The sequence below is a fragment of the Symphalangus syndactylus genome, chromosome 1 (genome assembly GCF_028878055.3).
Source record: "Symphalangus syndactylus isolate Jambi chromosome 1, NHGRI_mSymSyn1-v2.1_pri, whole genome shotgun sequence".
In the NCBI taxonomy this organism is placed as follows: domain Eukaryota; kingdom Metazoa; phylum Chordata; class Mammalia; order Primates; family Hylobatidae; genus Symphalangus; species Symphalangus syndactylus.
In genome coordinates, this window is record NC_072423.2 from 107,199,905 (window position 1) to 107,227,306 (window position 27,402).

General features: G+C 46.6%; 1 protein-coding gene across 7 annotated transcripts in view; it reads right to left on the reverse strand.

Annotated features, from left to right (window-relative positions):
- CACNA1D (calcium voltage-gated channel subunit alpha1 D) overlaps positions 1-27,402 on the reverse strand; it is a 321,052-nt gene that overhangs the window by 56,503 nt on the left and 237,147 nt on the right. For all 7 annotated transcript variants that reach the window (XM_063645661.1, XM_055273856.2, XM_055273854.2 and 4 more), the window contains 14 exons: positions 24,544-24,658; positions 23,956-24,025; positions 23,022-23,088; positions 22,145-22,292; positions 19,598-19,727; positions 14,780-14,839; positions 12,001-12,107; positions 10,429-10,516; positions 9,551-9,658; positions 9,407-9,459; positions 7,833-7,979; positions 5,802-6,003; positions 3,368-3,526; positions 1,603-1,713 (listed from right to left, as the gene is read on the reverse strand). In XM_063645661.1, the coding sequence (XP_063501731.1) occupies positions 1,603-1,713; positions 3,368-3,526; positions 5,802-6,003; positions 7,833-7,979; positions 9,407-9,459; positions 9,551-9,658; positions 10,429-10,516; positions 12,001-12,107; positions 14,780-14,839; positions 19,598-19,727; positions 22,145-22,292; positions 23,022-23,088; positions 23,956-24,025; positions 24,544-24,658 (1,565 nt within the window). The remainder of the gene's footprint in view (positions 1-1,602; positions 1,714-3,367; positions 3,527-5,801; positions 6,004-7,832; positions 7,980-9,406; positions 9,460-9,550; positions 9,659-10,428; positions 10,517-12,000; positions 12,108-14,779; positions 14,840-19,597; positions 19,728-22,144; positions 22,293-23,021; positions 23,089-23,955; positions 24,026-24,543; positions 24,659-27,402) is intronic.

A 27,402-nucleotide genomic window follows, 5' to 3' on the forward strand; every position in this document is an offset into this window, starting at 1 on the left:
CAAGCTTTCAAAAACTTCAGAAATTAATCACCTGGCAAGGGAAGACATGGCCCAGGTATCTGGGAAATGTTCCACAGAGAGGTTCCATGTTGCATTTCTCAAGTACCTTCGATGTTCTTACTTTGCAACCTTTTCCATCAGTCCAGACAAATATTGTTCAAAGAAGTAAAGGTGAGAGGGAAGCAAACCAAAATCTCAAAGGAAATTAAGATGAATTTGGAAAAGGAGGAAATGTTTATGTATGTAGATATGGACAAGTCACAGTAGATGATAACATCTGGCCATGCATTAGGTGCCAAATTTGACCCCACTGCAATCACCCCAATTAATCACTTACAAATGTCCTTTCTTTTTGGTCCACAAAGATCTGATAAAGATTGCATAGAGATTAATTCAAATTAAAGAAAGGAACAGTTTGGAATTAGAATTTCATGGAACTATGGAGTATGTGAAACCATCCATTTCATAATCCATGTCTAACTTAATTAAATCAGTGTCGTCAGATACCTTACACAGAGATAACTAACAGGGTCACTGAACTCTGTCATCTCTAACTCTGAGAGTTTTTGGCTGTACTGGGAAAGAAACTGAGGGCCAAATATCCCACATTTCAGCTTGGTGTGGCTCCTCTGTCTAGGCTTTTAGAATGAGGGAACATCCTTGCTTGATGATGATGAGGGTGGTGGTGTGGGTAGGAGCAGCAGTGGCCGACAGTCTGCAGCGTGGCGCTACACGCCAGGCACTCTGTTAAGCAGTGCGTATATGGGAACTCTTGACTCCTCATGACAACCCCATGAAACAGCACTATTAGCATCCTCATTTTATGGGTGAGGAAGTCGAGGCACAGAGAAGTAAGGAACTTGTTTCAGCTGTAAGTGCCAGAGTAGAGATTTGAATCCAGTCCAGTTCCCCAACTATGCAATTTGACACTGAACTACACTGCCCCTTATCTGGCAGCCACTGACAAGTGGGAAACTAAATTCACTCCCTCCCAAAGGGGTACAATACGCTGAGTCATCGAGCACAGTTGAACACATTTCATGTCTCATTTTGTGTTAAAGTCAAGTGAAATTTTTCTAAATTAAGCAAACAAAAGATGGTATGGCTGTGAGAGGTCTGCAGCTGGTATCAGCACTTCCCTTAAAGGGTAAAAAGGATGCTGCTGCAGACCAAGAACAAACAAAACAAAGTCTTTAGACTAGATATCTGAAAGTATAATCAGGGTCAAATTCTTTCTGATGGGTTACGTTCAAACATTTTCTCTAGTGCTCAAGTAATGAGACAGGTTTCCCTGACACAGCATGATACGTACTATTCTAGAAACAGAAAACTGGCTTTCGAAATAATCTCCAGTTTACAAATTCCCAATTCTAATCTCCCTTCTTCTGTTTCTCAGAATTGTTTTCACGAGGTTTTGTTCTTGCAGATTCATTTTCCCATATGTACACACATGCTCTAATCAGATTTTAATGTTCTCAGGTGGTAAACCAGTTATCGGCCAGAACAATTTAGCATAATTCAGTAACACAAGACTAACAGGAAGCGGGTACTTTTCTAGGGTGACTCAGCAACAACCTTTGAAAAGTGGGTTCTGCAACTCACCTTAGGCTTAAATGCGATGACTTTCAAAACCATCTCGACGGTGAACACCCCGGTGAAGACCATGTTCAGAATGTCCATGGCATCATTGAACATCTTGGACTGCTCGTAGTGCTATGGATGAAGACAGAGGGACCATTCTCAGAGCCTCGGCCACAATCTCACATGCTTGCACATGGAGGCTCCCAGCCCTCTGTGCCCCTGCAGGCATCCTCCACAGCCCAGCACCCTCGCTCAGCAATTCCACCGGCATTGCAAGGTCACGTGGTGAACTCCCACAAAGTGCAGGGGGGTCTGTGACAAGATGAGGATGATTGATGAAGGGGGACAATATATCCATTTCCTCTGCCCAGGATAAAGGGAATTCACCCTTTCTTCTGGCAGGGCTTTATGTTGAGGGCCTTGACCAGAGCACAATGCAGATACCACCAAAATGTCTATGAATAAAGGTAGAATTTGGTTAGGGATAAATTTTATGCCATGTAAGTTTATGTTGAATGAAAGGCAGTGTTTTCTTGATTTTACACTTTTTCCTACGTCAGCACACAGTCCTTTTCATTCAAAAAGAACTCTTAGGTTAAGAAAAATGCCAGAAAATTTATCCCTATCTTTAGACCTACTGTCCAGACAGCACTGAGAGCTGGTTTGATGTGCTGGAGTTCTTAAAGTCAGGGCAAAAGCTGGCTCTAGACCTTGGTCTTTGCTTCCTGTCCTCATGGAGTATCTACTAGGCAATGTAACTTTTGAAAACATTCACTGTTAATACCACACTATAATCTGACTTGGCCAATTAAACTGAATTGCATTTCTTGCCCCCATTGGAATAAGAAGTAGCTGTAACTCAGGTCAAACTCAACACTTCATCAACTGGAAAATTCCCTACTGCCATGCTGAGAGCCACCTGAGGACAGGAGTGTGACTTATGTTTTGTTTTCCAACATTGGGTGTTACTCTGTGACAGGCCCAGATCAAAGTGTACGAAGGGGCCCGGCGCGGTGGCTCACGCCCGTAATACCAGCACTTTGGGAGGCTGAGGCGATGGATCGCCTGAGGTCACGAGTTTGGGACCAGCCTGGCCAACATGGTGAAACCCTGTCTCTACTAAAAATACAAAATAGCTGGGCATGGTGGCATATGCCTGTAATCGCAGCTACTCAGAATGCTGAGGCATGAGAATCACTTGAACTCAGGAGACGGAGGTTGCAGTGAGCCGAGATAGCGCTACTGCACTCCAGCCGGGGCTACAGAGTGAGACTGCCTCAAAAACAAAAGGCAAAAAATAAAAAACAAAGTGTCTGAGGGGAATTATCTATAGCATAAACCTTATCTCTAAGGTAGGTGCGACAGATTTCCCCATTTTACTGATAAAGAAATCAAGCCTCAGGGAATTTAAACAACTTTCCCCAAGTCACAGAAAATTCAGAGTAAAATCAGGATTGAAATAGCTGTGTATCTCCAGAGCTGTAGTTCTCAACCACTAGCTGGCCACAGGAGGCCCATGGTAAATGTTTACAGAATTGAGCACCAATACCAGGCTCCACAGAAATGTTACCTGCCATCACGCTGTACGGATAATTTCTTCAACAAAAGAACTATCTTAAACTCCTACCGTGACAACTGTCAGCCAGAACGGAACTCTGGCCAACCTATAGCCCAGACTCATCAGAAAAACCCCTCCTGTGAGGGGCAGCATTCCACCCTCAGCATTTGGGGCACGGGGCTGTGCGGAATGCCCGGACCTGATCCCCATGGCTGTCTCCATTTTTACCTGCATGGCCAAGCAGAGTGTGTTGAGCATGATGAGGACAAACATCATGTATTCGAAAGGCGAAGAGTTCACCACGTACCAGAACTTGTACTGGTAGGGGTTTTTGGGGATGTATCTCCGCAAGGGACGTGCTTTCAAGGCGTATTCAACACACTGACGCTGCAACAGCAGAAAAGGGCAGAAATGGAGTTCTGAGCACTTGCAGGGAAGGAGGACCCTGTGGTCATCTGCTCTGAAAGAGCTCACCCTACAGCTCCCAGGAAGGGGCCATGGACGACGGTGAAAATGATTACGAGTGACCCCCTTCCTGCCGCTGGCGCCACTCTTGAGTCACCGAGGGCCCTGCCTCCATTACCTTCGCTGACCCTCCCAGCAAGCTCCGGGTAAGCTGGGTACCTACCCATGTGGCTTCCATTTTGCTTACTAAAAACTGAGGCTCAGAGCTTTTAGCTGTCTTTCCTGAGGCCCTGCAGTGTATACACAAGCAGCAGTGAGGACTGGGTCCAGGCCTTATCACTGCCTTTCCTCTTTATCACATATACAGGGGATCTATAGGTGGATCACACCTATAGTTCCCCTGCCTGTGCTGTCCTCCAGGAAAGGAGGCCAAGTAACCACAGAATTTCACAAGAAATAGAGGGGCTGGCTCATTCCCTGAGACTAGTAGCCTTCTGGCTGCCCCCAGATGGACCCACATGAGATACCCTTCAGGAGCCAGAGTGTGTTAAGAATAAACATCTTATGGGGAGCTATCTACATGTCCATCGGGGAGCCTCTGGGCTGGGGAGCTTGTCGTGTTCATTTCAGAATCCCTAGGATGTGGTTAGTAGTGACAGCTGGATTGAACGCAGGTTGGGGCCCAGCTGGAGCACTGTAGTGACAGCTGGATTGATTGGACGCAGGTTAGGGCCCAGCTGGAGCACTGTAGTGACAACTGGATTGAACACAGGTTGGGACCCAGCTGGAGCACTTTCTCACTTACTCTGGGCAGTGGGGCTGGTCCACCCTCTGCAGCAGGCCCAGAGGGAACCTCTAGCCCCGAGAGCCGTCTGCTCAGCATTGAGACCCTAGACCTACCCCCACTCTCCTACTTTGACTCTGCATGCAGGCTTCGGACAGGCTCCCAGTGTCTGGGACCCGGCGCTGCTCTGACCTCACATGCTGACTCCAGGGACCCCCAATTCGAGCCTGTGCTGGACCTCAGAGGCTGACACACTTTCAGCGCTGGCTCTGCCTGGCTGGCCTGGCCTTGCTCTGACACTCCTCTTCCTTGGGTGAGCAAATTGCTGGGCCAGACCTCTCCCTGACAATCACTGGTGGAGTCTACAGGGACACCCTGACAACTCAAAGGAAAATCTTCCTGCGAAGCAAACCGGCATGTCCTCGCATTTCTCAGTGGGCACAGCCAGCTATGGCTGGCTTGCCGTGCCAGGGCCACTTCCCCTGAGGAAGCCTAGGCTACCAGATCATTCTTGCTTGCGATGTCATCATCAAAACAGAGATGCTACTGATAGAGGACCCGGGGAAACTCCCAGAACAGAATCTCGATCTTGTAGACTCTTTCAGGGCTGCAAGGAATCTCTAAAGAGCAGCTCCTTAATGCCCTCGATTTAGAGATGAGGGATCAAGCCCCAGCAGGGATCAGAGGGCACCTAGGGTCACAGTGCAGGTGCAGGAAGACAGCCCAGAGCACAGGGCTCCCTCTCCTCACGTCACCCGAGCAAAAGGCTCCTACTTCTACCAGATTGGCTAAAACACGGTGCCAGATCAAGAATGATGCCAGTACAATCTTAGTCCCAAATTCAAAGTTGCTAACTTCCCTGGGGTGGTGTAGGGTATTCCCCCCTAGGTCAGCAGTTCTCAACAAGGGCAGCTTTGCCCCCCAAAGGACATTTGGCAATGTCTGGAGACATTTTGGTTACTGCTACCAGGGGAAGAGGAACCACTGGCATCCAACAGCTGGAAGCCAGGGATGCTGCTAAACAGCCTAAAAGACCCAGGAAACACAACCAAGAATCATCCAGCCTGAAATGCTAATAGCACTAAGGGTAAGAAACTCTGCCCTAAGCAGCTTTAAAGACCATCTCCCAGTAGGGACTGTGAATGTCTGCGTGAGTGGCCACAGCATCCCAACTAAGATTCTGAGCCATCACTAGTGGGTCATGACCATGGCAGGTGGCGTAAGCACTCTCTGATTTCATACCACCAGGTCTGGGGATGGATTTCATAATTATAAAGTCTCATATGTATCTGGAAACCTAACGCTCAGCAGTGATGACTCAAATGGGCTGAGGGTGTGCTTAGAACAGGGCACTAGCCCCAGGGACAGACAGTATGTGGGCGCCCTTCTCTGGGTATGGGGAAAATCAGTCAAAAAAGAAGGCACTCCGCTCCTGATCAAGGGACAGAAGCCCAAACAGCGTGTGACTTTAACCTGATTTTTGTCCAGCTCACAGTTCTTATACTCTTTTTCTCCTTGCTCCTGAAATGTAACGATGACAAAGCCCACAAAGATGTTCATCATGAAGAAAGCTACAATGATGATGTAGATGATGAAGAAGATGGAGATCTCCACGCGGTGGTTGTAGATTGGGCCGATGTTCTCTCCATTCGAGTCGATGGCTTTATACAGCAACCTAGAGAGAGAAAAACCAAGTGAGGACCTGCCAAGCCCCCCAGCCCACACGGCCCAGCCCGCTGCCTTCCCAGGTCCTCCCTCTCCAGAACTCCTCTCATGAGCACTTGCTGGGAACCCACCCCAAGGCTGCTAGACACAACCAGGTCTCTCCCATCAGCCTCAGGCCTAAACGGCCAACACTAAGAGGAGGGGGCACCTAGGATATCATCATTGAGGGACTGTTCTGAGGACCTGAAAATCAAAAGATTTCACAAATATCCTAAAACACTCCTTTATATTCAGAGAGGAAGAATATCACGTGTAAGACACTGGAGGAAGTGAAAACTATACACACGGGCAAGACAATAAGTGACCAACCAGAGTAGTTCCAAAGAACTAAGGGTGCTTCCCCAAACAGAGATATGCACTAAAATTAAAGCTATGCCTAGCGGAACTTTTAACAGGAAGAGGGGGATTACTGTAACACCCTCGAGGTCCATTGATCCCCATTCTGATGCAGATTCAACACTTCTGGGGCACCCAGCCCATGCGTAGGCTGCGCGAGACACTTTCACAGCCTCTCCCTTAATCCTTGCATCCATCTGGGAAGGCAGACATTACTATCATCCCCATCATAGGAATATTCGGGGAGGTACCAAAGTGCCACAGTCACACTCCTTGAGGGCAGAGCCAGGAGTTGAGCCAGTTCCTCCAAGCCCTGAGTCCCCAGTTTGCTCCTTTCTCCTCAGCTGCCACCATGATTTGCTCAAGTACAGGGTTCAAAGCCTGACACTATAGCCAGTGCCCACACACAGTGAAGGGCCTTACTCCATGCCTCTGTTCTCCCGGGATTAAATCCCTAATGAACAAGCCCCACCTGACTGTCTCTTTATCCCACAGGAGCTCCTGAAAATATCTGACTCTTACACACACCCCAAGAACTCTGCTGGCCTGCGAGGCCCAGGCTGCCCACCTCCTACAGCTCATCTATGCATGGGGACCGGGTATCCAGGACTCTAGGTGTGTTTGCACAATGATGGCAGGAGCTGGGGGTGGGAGCTCCAGAAGCAAAGAGCAACACGAAAGCACAGAGGATTCTCCTTTTCAAATTCTAACTTCTCCTTACCTGCTTTTCTTACTTTCCCCATCAACATCTTAGCCATTCTTCAGGACCCTGTTCTGCACATCTAGGACACACCAGACCACCTGCCTGGTTTGACCACTTGACACTGATTCAATTTGGGCTTGAGGTGAGGAAGCATGTTTAGACACTGTTTCCTCCACAGTGCCTAACACGCCATGTTGCACGGAGCTGGTATCTAAGCATGCAGTCAGCCAGAGCCCAGTTAGACATCTCTAACAGGTGGGGAGACACAAGCCTCTGCACAGCATGGTCTGTAAATGAGTGAGCAGGTGCTCAGTAAAAGAGATGGCACAACAGCAACTGTCCGCAACCAGGAATACATTAGTACGAAGTACAAGGAATGAATGAATGAATGAATGAATGAATGAATGGTTTGGGATACCATTCAGATCCTCTTTGGGAGCAGCAGATGGCAGCCTTCCTGACATCCAATGGGAGTTCACAGGACTGGGGCATCTCAGGCCTCCCTACTCCCACCCAGAGATGCTGCCAGGCACCTCTACCAACCCTGCTTCACAAATCATCCACCTACATAGAAAGAGGCCCTGTGGGTCAAGAAGTGACTGAGAAGTGGCCCAAGGTTAAAAAGCCACAGGGCAAGCCTGTGACACTGGAGAACAGAAATGGGACTGACTCCAGGAGGGAGGGCTCAGCCCTGGGCACACAGGTGCCTCTCCAGAAGACTGTGTGCTCCCTGTACTTACGCAGGCCAGCCCTCAAACGTGGAGACGGTGAAGAGTGCCATCATAGCAGAGAGGACATTGTCGAAGTTGAAATCACTGTTTTGCCAGATCCGCTCACGGACCACAGGACTGTCAACATCCCCATCCTTGTAGAGGATGAAAAGTCCCCTGGAGAGGAGAACAGGTATGGGTCGTCTGGCTTCACACATGACAGGTGGAAGCAGCATAAAGGTGGACACACTGCCCCGATCCCACCTCCAGGCAGGTCACACTCAGTCCGCCCGCCACACAGATGAGCATAACACCGGCACCGTTTCTCCTCTCCTCGCCCTCCATTAATCTACTTCACGGCTCAAATAACCATAACCATTGAATAACTACCAGTGCAACGTGTATTCTCCAGAGCAGCCAGGCACCGGACATACATCGTTGGCCGATAAAAACCACAGCACGGTGAGTGCATCTCATACACAATGGGCTTGAGGAGCGCTCTGAAGGATCAAAGCTCGGCCATAGAGAATTCTGTAAGCTCTACGAAACAAACCCATGTATACTCTTCCTGCATTTTAATTTTTATCAAGTCCCTTTCTCTTCTTACTAATGACATTCCCAATTTTCTTTCCAAAAGAATTCCATTATTTCTGGCAAATTATTTCTCCCAGAACTTCATTTCTGGAAGGAACCCAAGAGATAAATAAAGCACAGTATCTTTATTTTACAAATGAAGACACAGAGGCTTCGAGAGGGAAGAAACAGTGTCCTCACGCCAATGCCAGGCTGCTCACCTCCAGGGACGCCATGAACGGTGTGTGAACGGTGCCTCTGGAGGTGCAGAGACACAGCCAAATTGTAACTGGTGCTCTCTGACTGCACCTTCTGCTTAAAATAAACCCCAAACCAATGTGCACACACAGTCAGCCAGAGCCCAGTCAGTTACGTCTCTCAAGGGTGGGGAGACACAGGCCTCTGCACAGTCTCAAACTTTAGGCAATGGCTTCCATGACTGCCTTCGTGGTCACTGGACATCCTGGAATGGGAGGCATGAATATCTCCCACCTTGTCTCTCCTCTGCCAGTTCTTGTCTATGGAAATATGGCCAAGATATAGGCAACAGGAGCCAGGAGAGAGGAAGTCTAAAAAGTCTATCAGGAGAAGGAGCCAGTTCCCGAACACCAGGGAGTTGGGTTTCAAGTTCTGATTTGGGGAAATCATCCACATGGCTGTCATGGAAGCTATTTGGGGCATTTCATCATTGTTATTTCAGGGTTCCCCCAACTCCCGCCATTTATAGATTCTCCACCACAAAAGCCATCTATCCATTCTTTTGGGATGACAAAAAGTTTGGAACTAGAGAGAGGTGTTGGTTGCACAACAATGCCACGGATACTATATGCTAAGGAACTGTATACTGAAAACGGTTGATGTTACGTGAATTTCACCTCAACGAAAAACAAACACCATCTATCCACCCACAAGCTGAGCACACAGGCCTGTTTTATTTCATGACCAAAACTTCTGACGTGCCAACATGTGTGAATCCTTGAAGTCTGCTATTTGCTCTTCTAAGTTCCCTACTCCACTCTCAGGACGCTCACCTGCATTCTTCAGGGTTACTTTTGGCTTCATCCGTACAGCGATAGAACTTCCCCTGGGTACAAAACAGACAGGCAGTCAAGCAAATGCAGGCTTCTCCTTAAAGAAATCCACCTGAGTTTTATGCTTGGAGGCAGTCCCTCTACCTTGAACAACTGGACCCCGATACAGGCAAACATGAACTGGAGGAGGGTGGTGACGATCATGATGTTGCCGATGGTCCGGATGGCCACGAAGACGCACTGGACCACGTGCTGCGGAGAGGGCAGAGGGGCGTGACTCTCCTTTGTGATTTTGGCCTTGAGGTAAGGTAACATCAGCCAAGAGTTTCTGTGTTGGCCGGGCGCAGTGGCTCATGCCTGTAATCCCAGCACTTTGGGAGGCAGAAGTGGGCAGATCACTTGAGGTCAGGAGTTTGAGACCAGCCTGGCCAAGATGGTGAAACCCCATCTCTACTAAAAATACAAAAATTAGCTGGGCGTGGTGGCATGCACCTGTAATCCTAGCTACTCAGGAGGCTGAGGCAGGGGAATCGCTTGAACCCGGGAGGCAGAGGTTGCAGTGAGTCGAGATGACACCACTGCTCTCTAGCCTGGGCGACAGAGCAAGACTCTGTTTCAAAGAAAAAAAAAAAGAAGAAATGCTACAGGTGCAGTGCTGCCTGGCACATGGGCCCAAAGGGTCCCCACCCCATAAATGACTCAGGAAAATAGAAACCCAGTAGCCTTTTACACAGTCTACATGAAAACTAAAAGATTAAAATAAACACAAAGAACTACTAAAAGGTAATAAATGAACAATAATTATAAAGAAAAATATCTTCAATTACCAAAAATAAAGACAATAAATCATAATTTTTAAAATGCCATTAGCACTTGGCACAGGTGGCTGAATTGGTTAGAAAGGTCGTTATAACCCACTTTAAAAATCCATCAGGCCTCAGCTCAGCTCTGCCCAGAAGAGCCAGTAATTACAAGCCAACCCCAACCCAAGCCAGCCCAGCTGGGAGGAGAGGAATCAAAACCTTAAGTCCTTTTGCTCTGTTGATGGCCCTGAGGGGCCGCAGGACCCTTAAGACCCTCAGAATCTTCACAACGGAGATGGCACTGGATCTAGGGAAGGAGCGGAAAGACGGCAGGCAGAGCATGTTATAAATGGACAGGATGCTTTGAGATTCACTCTTTCACTGGATCTTCACTTTAGTATCCCTGCACAGTTAGCGTGGGATCCATGTGGTGCTGAGCTGATCTCTCTTCATGACTCAGAGGCAACTTCTCCTCCCCGCCCACACTAGGCAGCGCCTCCCAAGCCCAGCCCATGGCACTCACAGAGGCTGACAGGTGCACAGCTAACCTTGGCAGAGACACAACTCACGAACTCTCTTTGTTCTTTCCACTCACTGTAAATGCTAGGTAGTATCTGGCTTTTAGGCTTCATATATCGTTTGTTTTTGTTTAAGGTTGGAGGTCTGCTGTAGCACTTTGGCACCAGGGCTTCTCTGGCCTTCAAGGAGCTCAGAGTCTGGTGGAGAGATGGGCAATCCCAACCTAGTGTGGCACGTGACGGGGGTAAATGCGGTGTGCTCAGCCAGGGGAGCACAACCTGTGGGGGTGGGGCAGGGGGAGCCTGGGAAGGACTCTGGGGTGGGGGTGGTGATAGCCAGGTGAGTCCCAAAGAAGGAGTGGGGGTTAGCGAGGACAATAGGGAGGGGGGCTCCAGTGTGAGGGAGCAGCATGTACAAGGATGTGACACAAGAGAATGCAGCTTTCTGCTGCACCCCAGATGGCTGAGTGTGGCCAGAACACATGCTCAGGAGGAAGTGGGCAAGGCTGCAGCTGGAGAGGACATGAACAGCCTGGGAGTTAATAGGAGCTGCAAAGGTGTTAATGCAAATAGCCTTCCAAGCTATGATCACAGGGTTCCCTCAGTGGGAGGCGACGAGGATAACACAAAGGGCTGTTCCAAGCAGAGGTCTTTGGTCTTCCTAGGAGGGTAGGTCCTTTCCACTTCGCTTTAGCTTAGAGGGCATGTGTGTGCATGTGTGCTCATACGGGGGAGATTCTATGCTCAGCACCTGAACAGAAGTGCTCACAGGTCAGCAAGAAAGCAAGGCCATACCTGATGCTTTACTGGAGCCTCTGCCCCACACCCCTGGGGATGGTAGGCAGTACTCAGCAATGGCTGTTCCCACCAGAAATCGCTAAATGCCATGGAAAAGACCTGGGGCCCTGACTTTCAGCCTTGGCTCCCTCCTAGATGAAACATTTTACAGGCCAAAGAAAAAGTCCTAGCAGGTTCTGTCTCCTGAAAATCAAAGGAAGTTCTCCATATCTAAGCTGGAAAAACTTTCACCTCAGTTGAAAGCAAATTTCACAGATAGTAATAAGCTCAACTTAGCAGCAGGCACAAAAAGAAAAAAAAAAACACAAGAAAACATGAATTGTCTCAATGCTTTCTGGAATGGGAGCAAATTAAATAAACCTATATAACTAAATATAATCATGAAAATGATGCCCAGCCTTTATCAATTATGTTAAAATCCCTTACATAAACCATTCAGCCCAGCAGTTCTGGGCACACACCCCAGAATACTTACTGAATCCCAAATGACACCAGAGACACCCCAACCACCAGCATATCCAGCAAGTTGAAGTAGTTCCTGCAGAAGGCCCCTTTGTGGAGGAAAGCTCCAAAAGTTGTCATCTAGAAGAAGAATCATGGATGATTTACCGGTTTTTGTCTCCAGAGGAAAAGAAACCTGGGCTCTTCGCAAAATCTTGAGGAAAGTATAACTTCATTAAGAAGTGTGCATTAAGAAGTCAGAAATGTAAACCAGTGGGGTTGAGACACAGGATAATTTGTTCAAACAAAAATCAAAAAGAGGCAGCTTATTTTGGATACATTTTAAAAGAAGAAACCAATTTAGGCTTTATTACAGTGATCACAGGTTTCAAGTACGAATACACTGTTGGCATGTCCAAAGAGCCTGTCTAAGAGAGGCTCCACATGACCACATTCGTCAAAAGGTAAGTGCTGTCCAGAGAGCCCACTTCCCCACAAAGCGCTGGTTCTGGCCCCTCTGAGGCCCTGGTAGAGCCTACCTTGTTTCAATTAAGCCTTCCCAGTGGGGGCTTGAATTCAGGGCTCCCAGGCTCTATGGACCTACATCCCTTTTCCACATAGGCCCCTTATTGTTCCTAATGGTCTTTAATGATGCATCCATCCTAAGCAATTCCTCCAAGTCTAATGACACATGCCAGGCATGGCTAGGAAGCCAGGCGGCGTCTCACCTGAGCCAGTCTCAACGGATCTGTGCTCACCTGCCACATGTACCTGGAGCAGCTATTATGGGTGCTTCAGTGAGATTTCTACTGGTGATGGAAAAAGAGTTTAGTTCCCCAAAGTAAAAATAGCAAAATATATACAGCTATTTATTTTAAAACAAAAAGGTTGGAGAAGGCACAGATAAGTACAGTATAAGAGAGGTAGAGGTGGGAAATATTACATTGAACCTTATGAAATCGCCAGTGTTCAACCCTTTTTGACCTAAAAAATGGCAATTTCATAGGGCTTAAGCAAATAACCAAACAGCCTTCCAAATCTCCCCAAGGCCACCAGGAACCATCGTCTCAGATATTAGACACTTCTTGGTGAGTCTCCATTTTCTGAATCCTTCTTGTTTTAGCTTATTTTCCATTCTCTAAAATACCTTCAAAATGAAGAACGACTCAGAAGATTTAAGTCAGTGAAGTAATTCTACAGAAATCAAAAAGTAACAATCATTTTTTTCCTTTTAAATAATCCTGTGTCTAATTTTCCCCAAAGCCCAAGGGTAACTATATTCATTTAACAACTTAAAAATGTGGAGAGTAAAATAAAACCTCAATTAACCAGGCTAACAGACTAAGTAGAACAGCTTCCCATTCACTTTGAAAAGAAGTCAAATTCTAAAACCAAGAAGCTGAGGCAGAAGCAAAGCCGGTGAGTGTTCTGGTGGTACCCTCCGACCCCCACCACTGTGCATTCTGCATCCACAGGCCCACCCACAGAGGCCTCATCAACAAGAGCTGGTCACTGTCCCACTGCACACCTCTGACTTAGGAGAACTGTCAACCAAATTCATCGGCTTAAAGGCAGGAAAATGAACTCAAATTTTTAGATTTTTAAGAAAGGTGTAAACAGTTGTTGGTTGGCTTTATGCTGTTTCAGGAAGCAAAAAATAAAAAAATAAAAAAAACCAACCTCAAAAAACTAACCACCTCATTCCCTGACCACATTAATTGAGGTTTCATTTTATATAAGATTTTGTAAAGAGCCCAAGTTCCACAATAGTCCGATGCAAAATACATTTTGCCTGAGTTGCACACACACAAATTCCCCAATGGCTTAAAGAAAACCATGGTTAAAAGTCTGCATTTCCCAGCTTGTCTCCCTGCTAGGAGATGGTTGCCCTGACAGTTCTGATGGGCCATGTTCTCCCAGAACCACAATGACCCACGCCCTGTGGTTCTTGGCCAGTTTTGGATAGGTTCTTGGAGCTCTTCTGTGGTCTCCAGCACTCTAAGCACATAAAGAATGGGCTCCCCATGGGGCAGACTTCACAGTCAGTACACAAACCACATGCAGCAATGGCAGCTATTAGCTCATGCATGGGCAGTACATTTAGGTAACCCCGGCCAAAGGCCGCTCCTTTTGTGTAAATGTAAGCCCATCCATTAAAACAGACAGAAAATACCTTAACACAAATAGACCCAAGTCATCTTGCAAATCCTATTGCAAGAAAATAGTGTGTTACTATTTTAGGTCCCCAAAAGCACAATGCAGTCAGAGAAACAAAAAGAGAGACGTCCTCTTCATAGGATAAATGCTTTTCCTCTGACTTTGATGCCAGAAAGGGTGGAAAAAAGTTCACACATAGTGATATATGTGTTATCAGTTGACAAATTCCAGAGGGTATTTTTTTAAATGAGCAAAATATAACTCTCAACCACTATCATGAAGCCAGAGTGGCTCCTACATGCATTCAAAGGTTAAAAAGAAAGAGCAACGACAAGTTGGAATGGTCACAGGAAAAAAAAAAAATCTTCGGTTTAAAAAACAAACAAAAAAAAAACTTAGCTCAACCACAAAAGACAAAAAAAAAAAAAACCATAAAAAATCAAAAGCACTCCACGCTTCTTTCCTGTGTGTCACACGCAGGAGCAGCCCTTAAACACACTGCCGGGTAACCTGTTACCTTTAAAATGATCTCAAATGCAAAAGTACCAGTGAAGACATAGTCTGCGTAACCTAGCATCTGGAAGGCAAACAAAGAAGTGCAACTATTATTGCTCCAGCTGCTGTGGAGTATGTGAAGATCAAGGAAAATCCATTACCTTCAACAGGATCTCAACAGTAAAGATGGCTGTGAAGGCATAGTCAAAGTAACCCAGTATCTGCAAGGCACAACATGTGGGAGTGAGAAAAGGCATTCAAACAAACTCTGACATCTGCATGCTTACAGGCAGAAACCCCCCAACCAGTCAGAGACCCATCCTCCCAGGAAAACCCTGCCATTCTGAAGGTAAGTGCAGAGCCACGGGTGAATGCCCACTTTGGTCAATTACATCATTCCCAAAGAGCATTTGAGAATCCTGACCTCCTTTAACCGCTCACCCTGACTTGCTCCCCAGTCTTGTGTCTTGGACAGGCAGAGAGCCTCATTTCTAAGAGTGCTTTGTTAACGAGCTTTTCTCATCAGAGAGCACTACATCTACAAATGACTTGTGGCACCAGATAAATTAGAGGCTTATACACATTTTGGAATTTTAACCGCGTTTCTGGCTGAATGAAGCATGTTGCCTTCCGTCTGAGCATCAGATTGGTGGAGAAGCATAAATGAAGATGGCAGTGGCATCCGTCGGAGCCAGTAGCTTCCACATGCCCCCTCGCATTCCAGCCTGTGTAATCAGGGTGTCAGCACCCTTCCCTGCTCATGTGCTGGGCTGGCTAAGTCTGCGAGGGATGGTTTTACAAGACTTTCTTCCTCCTGCCCATTGTTCTGCATCTAACACTGCTCTCTCTAAACTCAGGTTTTTTTTTTAAACCTTGCTGAGCCCACTCAAATAACAGACTGACTTGGTCTTTGAATTTTCAGTCCAGGCAACTCTATCCTCACTGGTGACAATACCATCTATTATCCCATCGACAGAGTCCTGCTAGCCCTTTCTGGGGTCCCTGCTTCTCCTCGGAGCCGTGGAGGCAAGTGGGCCAGCAGCAAGAAGTCTGACCACCAAGAAAGCTGCTCACAGGGAGCTTCTGACCATAGCACCCTTATCTGCAAAGGCGAGTTGGTCTTGGCCACTGATCTTCATGACAACTATGATCTATGGTTTTGAAAGAACTGAAGAGAGCAGAGCTAGAAGGGACTGTGGAGACCACCCAGGCCTAATCCTTTAACAGATGTGGCTGCTGGGAGCAGGGAGTGGACATGAGCATAGGCCACGCAGCCAGTCACAGGCATGGCAGAGCAAGGAGTAGGCCTGGCGTGTGCCAGTGGAGAGTCACGGGGTAAGCTGTTGTAGCTAGAGGAGTCACCTGGGGACCGTGTCACAATAACGCGAGGACCTCTGTTTCAAGCCCAGTCTCTCTCTTCAGAGGGTATTCATTTTCCAAACTGTTTCTGGTTTTAGACTTATGAATTCTGTGGGACCACTCCTGTGTAACGGAGTTTCTTGGCCAGGCTATGGAAGGTACCTTCCCGTGCACTGCCAGGCCTCAGCCACCTTTTCCTTACTCCTTCCTAGGTCACAGTGGGAATATTAACATGGAAAGCATCTAGTAGCCCAGAAAGACACTGCAGCCTACAAGTCTACAAGGCAACCTGGCGCCAGGGCTGAAGTTGAGATTTAAGCTGTTTTTTCCCTCACTCTGCTTGCATTCTCTTGCTCTCTTTTTTAAACTAAGAATTCGGCTAAGGTTAAAAAACACACAAAACACTGCAGAATCTAAAAAGCAATACTCATACACATATGTACATCTATTTAAGCAGAGCGGTAACATTTTTGGGTAAGGCAGCAGGGAAATAAACTTATGGAGAAGCAATTATAATTAAAAATAAGACATGAAACCCCCATGTAAATTAATCCCTTGTCAATGCGTATCCTAGACTAGCTCCTGGCCTAGTTTGTCACCTAATGCTGTTTTTTTCCAAACACTGCCCTTGTGTCCTTTTTTTATGATGGAATGAAATGACACAGAGGTCTTTCTTCTGTTGGGGCATCTAGAGCAACTAAACCCTCTCTAACCAAAACCCTAATCTGTGAGGACAAATCAAGACAGGCCCAGTGCCTTCCTCTTTATATTGACACTAACACGCACCATGGGGAAAGCACTTTTTCTTTTCACATCGGAGTGCGTGTTTCATAAATCTGATAGGTAAGGCTTGCCAGCCTCCAGAAATGGGAAGCAACAGCATGAGGCTTGGTTGTCCCAACAGAGTCCTGGAGGCACAGATCTGCAGGTGTGTCTTAACCCTAAAATCTCTAACAATCTGGTGCTCAGAAAAAGGTGTCCACCAGCAAGCCAGGGACACCTGATGCTTGCACACTCGCCAGTCTCCCTCTGCTGGTCGGGTTTCTTGGTAATAACCTGAAACTGCACGGTAATATCTAGGCCTGAGAGTCAACAGGCTGCTGCCTCTAGCTGTCTTGACTTTGAATGGTCCTCAGCGCCGAGTAAGCTGCACAGCTAAGTTAGGGCTGCTGAGGCAAGAGCCAATTTAGGTGCAAGTTTCCTTACAACATAGACACAGTCGGCGGGCACCAACTCTAAGTTACAAAACTAACTAACAGAAAATCCTCAACTTGCTGGTATTTTTGTTTGTATGTTTTTTTGAGACAGACTTTTGCTCTTGTTGCAGAGGCTGGAATGCAATGGCATGATCTCAGCTCACTGCAACCTCCGCCTCCTGGGTTCAAGCGATTCTCCTGCCTCAGCCTCCTGCATAGCTGGGATTACAGGTGCACACCACCACACCCAGCTAATTTTTGTATTTTTAGTAGAGATGGGGTTTTGCCATGTTGGCCAGGTGGGTCTTGAACTCCTGACCTCAAGTGATCTGCCTGTCTTGGCCTCCCAAAGTACTGGGATTACAGGCATCAGCCACTGCTCCCGGTCCCTTGACTTGTTTTCTTAGTACAGTCAGTATCCACAAGGGATTGGTTCCAGGACTCAGACCCCAAAATCTCAAGTCTCTGATATAAAATGGTGTAGTGTTTGCATATAATCTATGCACATCCTCCTGTAGACTTTAGATCATCTCTAGATTTCCCAGGATACCCAAGGTCATGTAAATACCACGTAAGTTGTTTAGGAAATGACAAGAAAAAAATCTGCACAAATTCAGTACATGTTTTTCCCCAAAATATTTTTTCTTTTTCTTTTTGAGACAGAGTCTCACTTACTCTGTTGCCCAGGCTGGAGTGCAGTGGTGCGATCTCAGCTCACTGCCCATACCTCAGCCTCCCGAGTAGTTGGGACTACAGGCGTGCACCACCACACCTGGCTAATTTTCGGTATTTTTAGTAGAGATGGGGTTCCACCATGTTGGCCAGGCTGGTCTCAAACTCCTGACCTCAAGCGATCCACCCACTTCGGCCTCCCAAAGTGCTGGGATTACAGGTGAGCCACCACGCCTGGCCACCCCCAAACATTTTCTATCTGTGGTTGGTTGAATACATGGATGCCAAACCCATGGATACAGAGGGCTAACTGGATAGCCACCTCTGCCACACCAAAATCTAGAGTTCTTTTTGTTGGTTTGTTTTTAGAGACAGGGTCTTGCTCTGTCACCCAGGCTGGAATACAGTGGTGTGAACACAGCTGACTTCAGGCTCAGCCTCCTGTGCTCAGGCAATCCTCCCACCTCAGCCTCCCAAGTAGCTGGGACAGGCATGTGCCATTACGTGTGGCTAATTTTTAAATTTTTATATAGATGGGGGTCTCACTATGTTGCCTAGACTAGTCTTGAACTCCTGGGCTCAAGCGATTCTACTGTCTTGGCCTCCCAAAATGCTGGGATTATAGGTATAAGCCACCACGCCCAGCCAATTAATAACTCTTTGTATATTCCTAATTATACCAATGGAAAGTAATATTGTAAACAGCCAAGTTAACATGCTTAAAGGTCCAAGTGGCTCTGCCTGGTGCACTCTGCTTCATAAAGTTACTCAAACTTAATACTGGCTCTCTGGGGCCAAGGTCAGCACTTTCTTTGGAGACACTTGTGAAATATATAACATAGTCACATATTTTATAATAAATCTTCCCAGAGAAGAAACTTTTTAATATTCATTATATATTCTTTTTTTTTCTTTGACACAAGGTCTCACTGTATCACAGAGGCTGGAGAGCAGTGGTGCAAACAGGGCTTGCTGCAGCTTCGACCTCCTGGGCCCAAGTGATCCTCCTCCCTCAGCCTCCTGAGTAGCTGGGACTGCAGGTGTGTGAAACCAAACTCAGCCAATTTTTTTTATTTTTTGTACAGATTAGGTCTCACTACGTTGCCCAGGCTAGTCTTGAACTCCTGTCCTTCAGTGATCCTCCCCCTCTACCTCCCAAAGCACTGGAATTACAGGTGTGAGCCAGTGCACCTGGCCTAATGTTCTTCTCCACTGAACACCTCAACTAGACATCGTATCATCTCCCTAACTTGTATTTCTCCTGAGTCGTGGAGCCTAGCAGCTTGGTGTATTTAAGTCTACACGACATGGGAATCTTGCCTCCAACCCTGAACAAGAGAGCCTGGGCATGTGGTGTGCCTGGTTTGAATTCTGCTTCCTCCCTGCCGTGTGCTTCCACAAGGCATGAATCTCAAAACAGGGGTGAATGTAAACCTGAGCAGGGAGGGAAAGGAGGACCTAAATATCGGCAGCAGGGAGCAAAGAGGAGGAGAAGCAGGCTCCCTGAATTCACTGACCGTTCCTGCAGAGTATTTAAGATGAAGTTCTAAATTAATGATTTCATTCAGATTTACCCAGCTAAAACACAAGCTCTCTGGCGCTTACAAACCGGAAACAGACAACATCCTCAGCTGAAGGAAAGACCTACTCTAGCTGTCACCTTGAGGACCTCCACAGCTCCCATCTCCACAGTGGCCTCTGCCTGAGAGAGGCCGGGGCTATCCCAGAGCGAGCCCCACCCTGGGGACTCACCGTGTTCCGGAAGGAGTGGCTGCGGATGGGGTCCTCTGCGGCCAGGGCAGCGCTGCTCAGCATGATGAAGACGAGGATGAGGTTGGTGAAGATGTGGTGGTTGATGAGCTTGTGGCAGCCTACGCGGATCCTGCAGGGAAAAGCCACTGCTTGGAAACAGTCCCAGATAGGGTGGAACACACTGGGTCCTTAAGAGCGTGGGGCCACTGCAGCAAGAGGCCAGGCAGAGGGCAGCTGTCTGCTGTGCCACCCACACACCCTGCCCGGCACACCTGAGCAACCTGTCAGCCTCACGAAGCCCACCAAAAGCAACCTGTGGACCGTGTGTGGTGTGTCAACTCTGTGCTGGGGGCGCCACACAGACCACTCTGCCAAGCCCTTGGAAGTGGGGCTTGTTGTCTTCCTCAAGATGGGGAAACTGAGGCTTAATAAGAGAATTCTAAAGTGACACTAGTAAGGACCGGGGCAAAATCAATCCAGGTCTACATCACTGAAGTTTTTCCACTATGACAAGAAGCTCATCTGTTTATCTTCCCTGACTGAGAGAGGAAACTGAGGCCAGGCCTGCCCTCAACAGTTCACACAGAATGAGATGAATCCCGGGCTTGTCCTGCAGGTGCAAGGTCATACTATTTATAGTGGCCTGCAGTAACTGAGGCTTCAGGACATCTCTGGCTGTCTGCAGATTTTGTAATAGATGTTATTATTATTATTTTTAATTTTGGAGTTGACCCACAAGCAGTCCTCAGGAAGTGAAGGTTGCAGCATCATTTGCTAACATGCAAGGATCTCATGGCCCAGCATAAGAGTTCTCACCGAGTCCTGTGGTCTCGTGAAGCAAAGGAGGGCGGCTCATGCCTGACACCTGGGCTCAAACGATGGCTCTCTGGGCCATCAGAACCTCGCTGCTGTCCTCAATGTGCCCTGTGCCTGTTAGCAACTGGTTATCCATACCCTCAATGTTTGACTTTAGAATTCAAAAATATACATATACACATGTATGTATTTATGTATGTACATGTACATATATGTATATGTGTATACATAAAACATGTATATGTTTAAATTGTAAAGTATATGTGTGTATATATGTATATATATAATATGTATGTATGTTTAAATTCTAAAGTATATACATGTGTATATGTATATATACCTATCTGTATTTCTGTATTCTATAAGAGGATTATAGAAAGATAGGTTTTCCTTGGAAAAGATTTTTTCCACTTTCAAACTGGAGTCAACCTTATGTAAGGCAACCCCTCACTTCAAGTCCTCCCTTTTGGGCCTATTTAATGCTGGGCGTACCCCCCAGAGGACCTGAAGGTGGTTAGCAGTTGAGTCTGGGGAAGAGCTCAACTGTGAGGGCAGGGGTGCTTTGCAGCTTTGGGTGAAAATGAATCCATTCCCTCAATATATATATATATATATATATATATACACATACATATATATATATATACACATACATATATATATATATATATATATACACATACATATATATATATATACACATACATATATATATATATACACATACATATATATATGTGTGTGTATACACACACACACACAAACACACACACACACACACAAGGGGCTGTAGGTGTCAGCAGTATCAGTTTAATAACCTTTTTTTTTTAAAGGACACCCAAACAATGGTGAACTGTAAAAGCTACCATCACATCTTCATATCTCTGAGGATGCCAGAAGGCCTTGCTTCCCACCTGTGTCTCCCTAGGGCCAATGAATTATACAGTTGTTCTCTGACAGCCAAGAACTACTTCTGCAGTTCTAGAAACCTTTCCAGGAGCCATTTATTTTCCCTGGCATTCCACTCAGTCCCAGATGATTTAAAACCTAGAAACTAGCTAGTAAATAAACGTCTTCCTCTTATAGTACTTGTGAGTCATTACCCTGTTCCTTGTGAGCACCTTATCATTTTAACATGAGAAATGCTATTTTAAGTAGACTATCATAGAGCTGAACTGAATACTTACAACCTATAAAATATCACTGTGCAATATGACTTTATGAAGATAAAACTCAATTGGGAAAACTGATCAATGAAGTGGGGGGATCTATGAGGATGAGGATGCTATGCAGACCTTGGTCACAAAAATTCTCATCCCACAAGGCATCCTAACAGAAGATCCACTCATTAGGAAAAATTTCCATGGCTGGCCAAAGCATGGAACACCAGAACAGTGGGCTCCAACTGGAATATGCTGGGGTGGACAAGGCTTTCCCCATTGCTGTCCCCATGCAGGGGTGAAGGCAGGGAGGAGAATCTAGAATGGAGCTCCTCCCAGGACCTGGCCACACCCCTGTGGGAAGGAGGCAGCTAGGAAGGGATGAGCTGAGGGCAAGAGCAACAGTGGAGGAGAGAGGGGTTGGAGGGGACTTGGGTGAGGGCGCCAGGGACACTCAGGTTCAGAAAGGGCTGTGAACCACTTCCCCTCACCCCCACCCGAGCCACTCTCAAGCAACCTGTATGGTCACTGGCAAGAGGCAGCCGTGAGAGACTAGAAGGGGAGTATTTACGGGTTGGTCTTGCTAAGAATGAAGAAAGCGCTCCCTTCAGGGATGGGGGCAATTTTTTCCTTCATGTTCAACTCCGAAATCCTTCGAGGACGGGGTCCGGCAGGAACCTCAGGTTCATCCTCCTCCTCTTCCTCTTCCTCTTCCCCTACTTTAAATGAAATACTTTTTTTATAGGCATGAAATAAAGACTACATATGGGTGTGAATTATTCTTAATTTCACATGCAAATTTGGCTTAAACTTTAACAACATCTACCTGCTTACATGAATCAAAACCCTCCTGCTCCTTCAGAATATGGACTGAGTGTGTGTCGGGGGTGCTGAGAAGTGTCCCCGTCCGGTGAGCGTGTTTAGTTTATGGGAATGATGAGATTCCCACCAGGGTAAGATCTGACCACAGATGAAAGGTGGCAGTGTTGAGATTCTCACTGCCAACCTCCCAACACCTGGCCATTTCCCCCGTAACCTCCTCACTCAGACTAGCCTGAGAAACTGTATGGGACTTTCAGTCTCAATCAGCTTCTAGGCTCCCAACTCCACAGTCCCACCCATATCAGCCAATAAATGTGCCAGTCAAATATAAAAGTGTCAGGTGAGCGCTAACACGGGGCGGTGGGGGGGCCTCCTGGACCAGTCTCCCAGCAGAAGCTGGGACTGCCCTGACCCACCTGCACTTTCCCTCCCCATCACCTGGAATTTGGGTGACACATGCTGCTGTGACCATGGGAAAAAGGGGAGCTAACTGGTCCCACGGTCTTGGTGGCCTCAGCAGCTCATGTGCATGCTGCTGGGCTGGCTGGCCGCAGACTCGGCAGGTGGTCACAGAGCAGTAGCAAAGACACACAGCAAAGCCAGCGTCTCGGCCTCCGCCACCATACCTGGCACATCGCAAGGCGGGTAGGGGTCCTTGTCTTCATCCTCTTCTCTATAGTCATCAATTGTAACCTAGGATGACAAAGATGTCTTGGGAGGAGGGGAGACTGACTTAAATGCACTTCAGAGAGGAAAAGTCACCCTGATGGTCCAGCGTAGGGCATGGATTCCTCCCCAAATGTGCATCTGTATTTGAGTGTGCAGGGACAGGCAGATGTCCCCAGATAGTGATTCTGCTTCAGACAGAAGGCCTGATGGCAGGTGAGGAGAAGGCTGAGCCCTGACCCAGTCATGGTTAGCTAGCACCATTCAGGGCTCTGTCCTTGCCCTGTGCCAGCACGTTCACTCATACCACGTGATAACGCATCTTATACTCCTGACTTCCTGCCAGACTGTGAGCCCCATGAAGGCAGGGACCTGTCTTTTTCATTCCTGAATCCCCAGTGTCTGACACATGATAGCCACTCGGTAAGCATTTATCAACTCGATGAACAAAGAAAGAACAAAACAACCAGGGCTGCCATAAATGGGATTAAGTTTGACAGTGTAGCCCTGAGGCCACCTGATCCTGGGATTACCTCTGGAAACAGACATCTATTAAAAATCTCCGATTTTCATACCCGCTCAGAAGATGCTAATGTGATCCTGACCATGGGTCAGGTCTGATTGCACAATTCCAGTAAAGAAAACATAAGTGGTCAAACTAGTCAAATCTTTATCATATTGGTTTTCTGGTGAAATATCAGTGAACACAGCTAACTGCCTAAATTCAACTAGAATCCCCCTGGGAAGCCAGGGTCTATATGGTGTGCCATATTCTTCACACCAAAATATTACAAGAATGATACACGGACACTTCCACAGTGTAAATGGTACATGTATGGAGATCAACAGGATCATTTTGAAACAAAAAGGGGAGAAGTATCTTAGAACACATACCTTGTTGTCACTGTTGGCTATCTGGTTGACTTCTGGTTTGTTGTTCTTTTTATTTTCTAGGCTCTCTTTTCTAAAGAGAAGAGAAAAGAGCACAAGAAATCGAATAACCATGTTACTCTGTATAAAAATGCTAATCAGGATTCTGAATCAACAATGCTCCAAGGAAGGACAGAATTTAATTAGAAACAACACTAACCACAGAGCCTAGCACAACCCAAACTCAAAGCTTCCTGGTACTCTCAATGCGATGGATTCATTACACAGATCATCTTATTAAAATTCTCATCTGAGAGCTAATCAGCATTGAATGCATCATTTATTTTATGATGCCAAAATTAACTGCAGTGATTCTTTAAGCATGGGGACACGTGACTCCCACTCTCAGCCCCGAGGGATGAGAGCCAAGAGCCTGGCTTCTGCCCAAGATTCCATCCATTTTGGTCTGCAGTGCATGGTCAACCATGATCCACAAAGCAGCAACCCGGGGGCTGCAGCTGCCGTGATGCGGGGGTGAGCCTGGCAGGCTGCAAATGTGCAGGGCTCCCAACGCAGCCCCTGGACAAACACTTCAGGGGAAAATAGGGTTACCTGGCAATCTTTTTCCTCTCCTTTTCTTCCGCTTCTTCTTTCTGAGCAGTGTTCAAACTTTCAGCATCAGCCAAATTGTCTACAGCGATGGCCAAGAAGACATTCAGTAGAATATCTAATTTGAACTTTTTAAGGGCACAACACACACTAAATGCAACTACATGTGGCCAACAATGGCAACACCACACACCTCTGCATCCTGGGAGGCTGGTAGCAAGTGACTGTCCCAGGTGTTATACTCACACAGCAAAACTAGAGTGCCAGAGCCCTGCTTTTCAAACAAAACAAAACAAAACAAAACAAAAAAGTAAAAACCTGTAAAAGGACAGTTTACAGAAGTAAAATTAAGATTCACTAAAACCCATGAAAACCCACTAATTTCAACCTTTCTCTGTGTGTGTGTGTCCAAACATCTACATATCTATAGCTATGTTACACATTTTATAAAACAATCTATAACATAAACATGGTATAATTAAAAAGTAGTTTGGGTTTTTTTTTTTTTTAAAACACATACTACAACCACAACATATATATTCAGGGGAGTGCTTTCCAAAATAGACCACTTCAAAGGTTGCAAGTTGCTCAAATGATGATCCCCTTGCACAAGACAGTATGAGACTTTCTCCTTTGAAATAACCTTCAGAGTCTATAGAGATAACTCATTCATTCCTTCACTCCACAAACACTGACTGACTATAATGTGTCTGACTTACTGCCACCTGGTGCTGGACTGTTGTGAATAGTCTCACTGCAGCTCAATCTTTGATCACTGTACTTGAACTTGATTTTTGCCCTCTCCAGCCCAGGACAAATTGCTTCCTGAGGCTCATTGCAGTTCCAGTTAAAAAACACAACAAAAGGTTAGGTGACTGAATAAATTATCGTATTTTTTCACTCTTACTGTAATGTTGTATACATGGCTTTCTTGAATGTTTTTGTTTTTAGCAAGTATTCTGAACAAGACTCCTAAATCAGAAGATGCCTGTTTCTTACCCACTAGCAGTGAAACATGTTTTTGAGAAGCACAGAGATGAGAGGGCAGTAAGTGAGAAGGCCCCCTTCTGTGACAAATGTTTCTCTCTGCCTGATGCCCGGCCATCTGCAGGCAAAACTGCAGGAGCCCAGAAACCCCAAGACAGGAGCAGCACAGCACTGTCCCATACGCCCTGTGCAATCTGTTGTCTCGGATGGGTTGCTGAACACGTAAACCAACATAACCTAACAAGGAACAGATGAGGAGATCTCTGTGAGGGAATAGCACGCCTGACTAATCTATTCAAGGTTTTAAAGAGGAGAGAAACATAAGTGAATTACATTAAGACTCAAAAAGCCTTTGACATGCTGGCCTATTTTTTAACTGGAGCTGCAATGAGCCTCGGGAAGCAATTTGTGCTGGGCTGGAGATGGCTTGGTAACATGAGCATTCCTCTGCTAGGCCTGGGGTAATGGTAACTCAGACAGGGGCTAGTGATGAGACTAGCTGTACTGAGTATTCCCTCCACGATCTCAGTGAAGAAACAATAATCCTCTAGTCTTGCCATGACACTCAACTCCTTTGCGTAGTGGAAAGCAAATCCAGAGTGATGAGCCACAGGAAGATCTTACAAGCTTGTAACAACTTCCCAGAGAAAAATCCATCATCTGCATTGAGAGGCATTACTCAGACCCTCCTCAAGAGTGGCACGCTCCGGAATTCATCCAAAAAGATCTACCAAGCACCTCCAATGTGCCAGGCACTGTTGTGGGTGCTGAGGGCACAGGAAGAAACACCACACACTGGAATGTCTACTCTAGTTGGGGAAGACAGAGCATAAGCAGCTCCCTAAGCACCTCTGATACAGTGACACATGCTACAAAGAAAACAACATGCAACCACAGACAAGCACCAGGAAATACTTCTCCGTAGATTTAAGTCCAGGATGTTGCTGTGGCCTAAAGAGTCAACCATGAGGACAGTAGAAAAAGAAAATAATGACCATTCATTTACCAAGGGCCAACTATGTGCAAGATCCTGTACTCTATTGAGAGATATGAACACAAAAAAGATTCCTGACTCAAGAAGCTTATCCATCTAGTTAGGGAGATGGAGGAATGCCTACTCAAAATTCCAGTAGACAGGCCGGGTGTGGTGGCTCACACCTGTAATCCCGGCACTTTGGGAGGCCAAGGTGGGCGGATCACCTGAGGTCAGGAGTTTTAGACTGGCCTGGTTAACATGGAGAAATCCCATTTCTACTAAAAATACAAAAATTAGCTGGGCATGGTGGTGCACACATGTAATCCCGGCTACTCAGGAGGCTGAGGCAGGAGAATCACTTGAACCCAGGAGGCGGAGGTTGCGGTGAGCCGAGATTGCACCACTGCACTCCAGCCTGCGTGACACAGTAAGACTCCTTCTAAAAAAAAATAATAATAATAAATAAATAAAAATCCAGTAGATAGAAGAACCTACAGGCGGTAAGAGACGTGGATAAAATCTGAGGGGGAGCTCAGAGGTAGAAGAACCTTCTCTGGGTAGGAGACAGGGCAGGGGTGGCTCTGGTGGAGGGGGCTTTAGAGCCGAGTCAAGGGACTAGAAGGATGTATATGTATTGAGATGGGGTTTTCATAAAATACCTTATAGCACGAAGCATTGTCCCTGTAGAAAAGGGGACAGGTTTGCACTGAGGTTACCACACTGAAGAAAATTTATCAGTGAGCCAGACAAGATAAAGGAGAAAACACCTACAGAGATCTGGGCCACCTTAGGAGAATAATCCAGATTAGGACCTTTTAAAACAGAAGGGTGAAGACCCAGATGTAGTATCGTGTGTGTACGTTGTTCATGCATCAAACATTCATCAAAGGCCTCTGTGT